At 38.1% G+C, this 8,053-nt stretch overlaps 2 protein-coding genes across 4 annotated transcripts; both read right to left on the bottom strand.

Annotated features, from left to right (window-relative positions):
• Positions 1 to 2,934, bottom strand: LOC127976669 (bone morphogenetic protein 2-like). 3 transcript variants are annotated; one of them, XM_052581260.1, is made up of 3 exons: positions 1,775 to 2,846; positions 855 to 979; positions 1 to 782 (listed from the first exon to the last, which is right to left on the bottom strand). In XM_052581260.1, exons 1-3 carry the CDS (start codon positions 2,103 to 2,105, stop codon positions 144 to 146), a joined length of 1,095 nt encoding a protein of 364 aa, XP_052437220.1. In that variant the 5' UTR covers positions 2,106 to 2,846; the 3' UTR covers positions 1 to 143. The 3 variants fall into 3 exon arrangements, with proteins under 3 accessions (XP_052437220.1, XP_052437221.1, XP_052437219.1); XM_052581261.1 differs by having other exon boundaries at positions 858 to 979; XM_052581259.1 differs by having other exon boundaries at positions 1 to 979; positions 1,775 to 2,934.
• Positions 2,935 to 3,908: 974 nt separating this feature from the next.
• LOC127975959 (protein DVR-1) lies at positions 3,909 to 6,107 on the bottom strand. Its single transcript, XM_052580024.1, has 2 exons — positions 5,791 to 6,107; positions 3,909 to 4,875 (listed from the first exon to the last, which is right to left on the bottom strand). The coding sequence occupies exons 1-2, from the start codon at positions 6,068 to 6,070 to the stop codon at positions 4,037 to 4,039; spliced, it is 1,119 nt and encodes a 372-aa protein (XP_052435984.1). The 5' UTR covers positions 6,071 to 6,107; the 3' UTR covers positions 3,909 to 4,036.
• Positions 6,108 to 8,053: the final 1,946 nt, after the last annotated feature.

Genomic DNA, 8,053 nt, shown 5'->3' with positions numbered 1-8,053 from the left:
TTTGTTTAACTGATTAAAAAGATTTATTTTCCCAATAGTGAACATAAATATATCTTTATATACTTCTCCAAAATATGTGTTTTACTTTATTATAAATAAAGTTTAGTATTGGGAAAAATAAACTGTCTGTAGACGTCCAGGCGTCAGCGGCATCCGCAGCCCTCTACGACCATGTCCTGGTAGTTTTTTAAGATCACCCGCTCGTATTCGTCCAGATAGAGCAGCGAAACCGGGCTCAGGTCCGTGGGAACGCAGCAGGCCCGGGGGATGTTGCTGTTCACCGAGTTCACCAGTGTCTGTACAATAGCGTGGTTGGTGGAGTTCAGGTGGTCTGCCAGTGGAAACGGACACTCGCCCTGGCAGTAAAAGGCATGGTAGCCCGGCGGGGCGACTATCCAGTCGTTCCACCCCACGTCGCTGAAGTCCACATAGAGGGAATGTCTCCTGCAGTTGGCTTTTTGCTTCTTCCGCTGTTTGTTTGTCCGCACTTGCCTCTTCTCGCGAGAGTGCAGCACGTTTCCCTTCCCGTCGTGGCTATAGGTCACCAACAGGGGCCTGATTTGGGGCCACGTGTCCTCTCTGTCGTGCAGGGACCTGCTGACGCGGACGTGTCTTTTGGAGTCCTCTTCCGCGCGGTCCGGGTGAACTATTTCCACCACGAAGCCGTGGTTGGGATGAAAGTCTGTGGTCCATCTCGTGACCGCGGGACTCACGTCAAAACTCTCCCACTTGCTCAAGCTGTGCTGAACCAGCCTGGTGTCCAGGAGTCTCGTGATGGGTTCCTGAAAGGAACCGGACGGTTTAATGATCTCGTGAATGTTAATGCGGTGAAATCCCTCGCTGCCGTTACTCACGACCTGCTCTCGGAAAATCCGCAGCTCCGCTGACGTCACAAACTCCTCGCCCGGGATAGAGCTCAGGTTGAAGAGGAAACGCTGAGTCGTCTTTCCGCTCGAACTGGACAGGTCCTCCATGGATTCTGGAAGAAAACCAATCGTAGCATTTATGGGAAGCTTTGGCTTTTTGAATCAATGCCAGTTCCTTGCACTCGGTCTTGTTTACAATCATTGACAGGATGTGACTTCTACTGACCTCTTACTGGACACAACGCTTGAAAAGTGATTACTTATCACGGTTAACACAACATGATTACTTAAGAGGTGGTAAACTAACACAAAGGGCATTTCTAGTTCATTGCATGTCATCAATTTATCATCTGCATGAAACTTTTTTTTTTATTATTATTGCAACTCAACAGTGGAAACAAAAAAAAAATCTCTCTTGAATTGCATTAAAAAGTTTTTTTGTTTTTTTTTTATAGTAGCAGTAGTACTTCAAAATCCAGTTACTTAAACATTAACATTTAGAATTAATTAAAAAAATAACATTTTATTTACTCAGGGTGAATGCATACAGTAGGAAGAGATATGAGAGGACAAAAAACTACAACGAAAAGAAAAATGCACCTGTAACTGCATAGCAGGTAGCAAGCTATAAATACATAAATAAATATATATATAAATATATAGTAACTTCTAACATATATTCAAGTTCAAGTTTTTTTTTTTTTTTTTTTTATATTACCATTTGGGAAACTTGGGACTACAGACTACAGAAAATGAGCTCTGAACATCAGACTTAGTATAAATAAACTGTAATTTCCTCATCAGACAGTCTGTAGATAATCTCAGTTCATATCTGGCACGCAGGATACAGCAGATAGGAAAGGAAAGGAGTAATTTCGAGAATTGTATTTAAGTAAACACTTGCTTACCATCATGGTGGAAGCTCCTGACCGTATTCGCGCGGCTCGCAGATCTTTCCGAGCCTTTCCCTAAAGATCCCTTGGGTCTGTTGCTGTTGTTCTGCTCCGCGTTCACCGAGTGCATCGAGAACAAGTCCATCATGTATTGCGGAACCACCGCAGACCTGCTGGGCCTCGGTCTGTGTTTGAGTCCAAACATGCTCAGAAGTCGAAGTTCAAACGCGTGCAGGACGTCCCGAGACAGAGAGGAGCGGCCGGTCTGGGGCACGAGTCCACTGGAGCCTCCAAAGAACACCTGAGTGACCATCAGAACCATCAGAGCGCAGCCGGAGGAGACCATGATCACCGCGCTAAACCTGTCAGATCAGAGACGAACGAGATCAGATGGGCTCGGGCCAGGAGATGTGACCATATTCCGTGTTTGATCGAGCCATTGTGAGAGTTTAGAGGATCCTTCGTGCATCAGAGACACCTTGAGAGCCGCTTCACGGAGGAACGCAGCTCTGCGCTAGATCCATCTGGATAGGAGAGGCTCCGTGAGCCAAAACCTGTCATAATAATAGATCTGCGCTCTTAAAGCGAGAAAGTCGAACAATTAAACGAACAAACAACAACACCTCGCGGACGCTTGACCTTAAGCAAAGAGACTAAATCGAGTGCATCTCCCGTGTAAAACAGATAAAGTCCAGTTTGAGCTCCAAAGCGCAGTTGATCTTTTGTTCATGGCACACGAGATGATCAGCGCAGTCTGGTGGGGTCTTCACACAAATCTGCTGCTCTTTTATAAATCCCCGTTTCACTCAGCTCCATGCAACAGATCACCAAAGAAAAGCTGTGTATCTGCAGAAAACAGTGGGAGACTTCCACAGGAGCGCCCGCCTCTTCTCACACATATTCCACCGTCACCGCTGGACACAGACGAGCCGTAGGTGTTGAAACGGAGGGAAGTGCGCGGATAAAAGTCCACTTCATTGACAAAACAAAAGTTCCTTCTTTTGCTAGGAGCGGCGAGGGTTTGGATACGTGTGTCCTTTACGCGCAGTGCGCAAGTGTGCAACTGCGTCTCTCTCTCTCTCTCTCTCTCTCAGTCGTGTCTTTATTAAACTCTGATGTCATGACAGAATTCATCAGCTCTGGACGTGAATGGATTCATGTGGACAAACGCGCCTTTGGAGAGTTCAGAGTTTATCTAATTAAGTAACGGGGAAACACATATATGGGATGTTTCTGCTATATTTGATTGCTTTATTAAATTTAATTAAACATACTTGGTCATTGCATTTATTGTGGAAATGAATGCAATTAATCATTACGCTATCACCAAGAATGCATTTAGATCTCAAATGTTTAGAAGTAGCTTTAAATTAATAAGGACGCTCATATTCAGAGCCAGTGCGCCAACTTGTGGCAACAACGGTTAATGGGAAGCAGGAGACGGGGCTAGTTATCACTTTTTTTCTCCCGACAATATTTCGTAGGGTGGGATAAAAAAGTGCATTTGTGAAGACAAACCTTAGGCTATAAAAAAAAATAAATAATAATAAATAATAAAAAAAAAAATTCACCATAAAATGGGACAATAGGTCAAAAAGGGAACCTGACATTAAAAGACCATATTCAATATTTTCCAGGATGAAAGAAAAAAAAAAAACATTTCTATGAGTCAACAAATGTACAAGCGCAAACATCATATAGGCTAAAACATGACAAGTGCACAACACATACAGCAATATAGCACCTATATATACAGTAGCCAACATTTGAAGAGGATCAAAAAAACAAGTTAATCCAAGTTGTCCTGTTTTAGGACCACTTTAAAAGGTTTTGATCCACCTCATATGCCTATTGTAATTTCATATAAAATATGCAAGGAATATTAGTTTTTGTATATATATCTACCAAATCTTAGCAAAGTTTTTTTTTTTTTTTTTTTTTGCAGATTGCTTTATTTCACTTTAGACAACAAATATAAAAAGACATTTCCATTTGGCGGCCCAAATTGACCAAAACACTCATTTTAGACTAGCAATTTAGTTTGTCCTGATATAAAACGCTGCAAAAATTTCTAGCCCAGGTCCAATAGATCATTTATCTGGTCGAAGATATTAAAAACCATTGAAACCATGTTAGAGAGAAGTAAAAATCAATTATAAAATGAAGTTTATTTTTTTTACAAATTACAGCTCTTGTACATCCAAGACCAAATAGAACCACATCATCACTGAACAAGTATTTAAGATATGTACTTCAGCATTTAAAATGAATCGGAGTTCATCTGCATCCACACTCATCCACCACCATGTCTTCATAATGTCTCAGCACCACATTATCGTTATTGTCGTAATACAGCATGGAGATGGGGGACAGTTTGATGGGAACGCAGCAGGGCTGAGGCGTCCCTTTAGGATCAAACGAATGGACCAGCGTCTGCAGGATGGCGTGGTTGGTCCCATTCAAACTTTCACTCAGAGGGAAAGGACACTCTCCGTGGCAGTAATTGGCCAAATACCCCTGAGGTGCAATGATCCAGTCCTGCCAGCCCACGTCTTTGAAGTCAATGTAGAGTCTTCTGGGTTTGCACACGTTACTGGGCGTCACAGGTAAGTAATACGCAGCGCTTCTCTTTCTCCTGGACCTGCACTGAAGCGGATTCAACGACACCGCCACCAGAGACGAGTGCAACTCTGGCATCGGAGCAATCTGCACAGCTGAATGTGGGTTTTTCACATATGCATGCTCCTGAAGCACGTTGCTCAAGTGCTTGAGCTGAAACTCCACTTGCATCCCGTAGTTCTTACCTGGTTTTCTCCAGGTTTCTGCCAGATCGGTCAGATTGACGTGCACAGAAGCGTGCGCACCAGGCCCGAGCGACTGAGACAGGAGTAGTTTACGGCTGGACTCGTGAGTCACTCCTTTCAACGTGGTCCTCAAAACCCTGTACAGGTCCACGCTGAAAACATGCGGTCCCAGGTGAGACAGATCCTGTTTGAACTTCATTTCCAGCTGAGCAAAGGAGAGCTGCTCAACATCCTCCAGCACCGACATGTTGAAAAACAGATGCTTTCTCACACAATTAAAGCAGTGGACGGCCGGAGCAGATATCAGGCTACCTGTTCAGGGAAAAACAAGAGTTGTGTTATGGTGTAAGAGGGTTATTCCTGTTCTGCAGGACCTTTTGAACTCTAACAAAGGTTATAATTTAAGGCAAGACATGACAGGTGAACGGGGTAGAATTAATAGATCTTACCATACTTTCCCTGTTTGATTATATTAATAATTTCAAATGTTTTAAGGCTTTCCAATGAGACATCTAATTAAGCATGCACTCATTTGCATAAGATTCCAGATTTTTTTTTTTTTTTTTTTTGAGGGGATTTTGGATCTCTTCATTACAAAAAAAAAAAATATATATTTATAAAAAAAAAAAAACTAACTGAGAAAACTGCCTCTAAAGACAAATAGATAAAGTTTAGTAACAAAATTAGGTGAATGATATAAACCAATCACTCTATAAAATCCCTCAGAATATGCATTTAAAAACCTAAAAAAAACTAAATACTGTAATTGAAATCTACAGATGCCAATAGATAAAGTTAATCAAAATAAACACCTAAACATGCATTTAGCAGGTTTTCTTTCCACTATTCTGAAAAGCTAAATAGCCCAAAATCTCAAACATTTTTGCCTACAGTGTCTTTCATTAAGGAGTTATTTCAATTAAAAGAAAGAAACTTAAAGTTTTTAACAACTCTTTATAGAATATACTGCCTATATTTGGTATTGGTGCAATTCCATTGTCTAACCAACAGTAATGAATGATGTCACTTCCTCCAGAACAATGTCATAAAGAAACTGTTTGTGAAGGGTTTTACAAAGTGCTATCATGACTAGAACTAAACTAATTACAATTACTCAACAAAGACGTTTAAAAAAATGCATTACCAAAATTGTACTCAAAAGATCTAAAAACTATGAGGACATAATATACGGCATACTAAGAGTGACCTAAATTCTCAAGGCCTCACCTTGATCCTGGATGAACCGGACAATATTTCCTCTGACTCCATACTCTGACACCACACACGGATCGCTGTCGGACGCCGAGGTCAGTTTGTTGCCCTTCTTGAACAGTTTCCACAGCAGAGACGGCACTGGAGCCTGATGTGAAGGTTTTGGGCGACTCGAGAGACCCATCGAACTTAAAAACAGCTTTTCTTGCTTGTTAACATTTTCTGTGTTTATAAAAGTAAGAGAAGGCACACTTAGCATTAAAAACAAGAGATTGGGAATCACACAGAGCATCATTAATGTGAGCAGCACAGTCAAATGGAGCTTGTAGTTCAGACGGGGCCTTTTAAACACCGCTGATCAGCTTGGGATGAGCAGCCAGACGAGTGAGGACTGACACCTGTGAGGTGATTGGAGGAGATAACCATCCACTGATGGACTGTGGGGGGTCACATGATTGATATGCAAATGAATGACAATGGCCCTTTGATGTTTACAGGGGATCAGACTGATATAGTCACAAAGTGCTAAACCATTAATAAGCACCAAAACATATGGTATAGGTATTTTTATGGTAATCAGATTGTGTTGTATTTGACATTTAAACATAATTACACACAACAATAAAAAAAGAAATAAAAAAAAATGATTTTTTTTTTTTTTTTTTTTTTTTTGTAGAAACAATTTTCATTCTAGTACATTTCACAAATAATTATAAAGAAATGGCAAGTATCATTAAATGTGATATTTTGAACTAAAAACCTGAAATAGTATTTTCCTATAATTTTTGTTTAATTTAAAACTTTCAAAAAAGATTTTTTACAGTATAAAATTATTTAACAAATTGAAAAGAACTTACAAAAATACCTAAAAAAAACATGATAGTACTTTGGAGTAATATGTAAATACTATAGTACTTAAATGTGATAATGTAATATATGCATAGTATACTTTTTTTTTAAATCCTTATAGCAGAACAAATACATATTTATATGAAAAATAATAAATAAATAAAATATAAATACGAGAAAGAAAGAAAGAGACTAAGCATATGTATTTTTAATACTGATATTAAATATTAAAATACTCATTAATGAGTTATTGTGCTTAAATTTAGGATTTCTTGTATTAAATAATCAACTGCTAAAATCCCCAACTTAAAGAAAAAAGGACAAAAATGAGTCAATAGTTATCATATAGTAACAGTATAGAGCTGTAATATGAAGAAGCTCAGATCATTTGATCTTGGATGAATTTGATGTGAAGAAATGTTTGTTCTTATAGCGATCTCTGCTTTTGATTGCAGACCTTGTTATCAATTCTAAAGCACAATATGAGATATATATATAACTAAAATACTAGAAGAATTATTAACGATATCAGTCTTTTCCATGTTAAATGAAACAAAACAAGTTCTTTCTACTCTGATTAACCTCTGATTGTTTTGTTTTGAGGGTTTTGTGATGCTGGATTTATGATCATTTTCACACTGATCAGTCGGTCGGTGCCGAATCCTTCCTGGGCATCAGAGCGTCCATGTTCTTCATCAAACACATTCCTCCAGTCAAGTAAAGACTGTGACGAGACACAATGGATTGATGCATCAGGCCGTCACTGATAACAGAACTGAACTGAACTGAACTGAACTGAGCAATCCATCTGCTGAACTCTGAGTGAAAAATAGAGAGAACAAGCTGTAAACAGACCCTGGAGTCGACAGTATCCAGCCAACCAACCAACTAAATAAATAAACAAACAAACAAATAAAAGATTGTGATTATACATAAAAACAACAACATCAAGAATAAATAAACAACATATATTTACAAAAATATAAAAATAAAAGTAAAACATTTTTTATATGGGAATGAAATTAGATGTTTGTAAGCTGACAATATATAAATTATTTAGCACATTAAATGTTTTCTATAATATTATAAAGACTATTACGACTAATTATAACTATTACTATTAATATATGAAAAATAATATTTAAAAATCTATGAATTATATGAAATATATAAAACATTATTATAAATAAAATAAAAATAAAATTGATTGTAAAAACGATGATGACTATGCATAATAATAACAAAAAAGAAACCCTATATTTAAAATAAAATAATGATATTATATATGTGTGTGTGTGTGTGTGTGTGTGTGTGTCTATATATATATATATATATATATATATATAGACACACACAAATAAATAAATAATTATATAAATATATAGTAAATTAAATTATAGTACATATTTATCTATTTTTTTTACTAAAA

Source organism: Carassius gibelio, chromosome B17, assembly GCF_023724105.1.
Source record: "Carassius gibelio isolate Cgi1373 ecotype wild population from Czech Republic chromosome B17, carGib1.2-hapl.c, whole genome shotgun sequence".
Classification (NCBI taxonomy): domain Eukaryota; kingdom Metazoa; phylum Chordata; class Actinopteri; order Cypriniformes; family Cyprinidae; genus Carassius; species Carassius gibelio.
Note: the sequence above shows the minus strand (reverse complement) of the source record. Positions and strands in the feature narration are given on the sequence as shown.

What these genes read in the sequence shown, in the direction of transcription:
- LOC127976669 (XM_052581259.1), bottom strand. Translation starts at nt 2,105, where the DNA reads ATGGTCTCCTCCGGCTGCGCTCTGATGGTTCTGATGGTCACTCAGGTG. An exon ending in CAGGAGCTTCCACCATGATG is followed by an intron (nt 980 to 1,774) that starts GTAAGCAAGTGT and finishes GTTTTCTTCCAG; the next exon opens with AATCCATGGAGGACCTGTCC.
- LOC127975959 (XM_052580024.1), bottom strand. Translation starts at nt 6,070, where the DNA reads ATGATGCTCTGTGTGATTCCCAATCTCTTGTTTTTAATGCTAAGTGTG. An exon ending in CCGGTTCATCCAGGATCAAG is followed by an intron (nt 4,876 to 5,790) that starts GTGAGGCCTTGA and finishes TTCCCTGAACAG; the next exon opens with GTAGCCTGATATCTGCTCCG.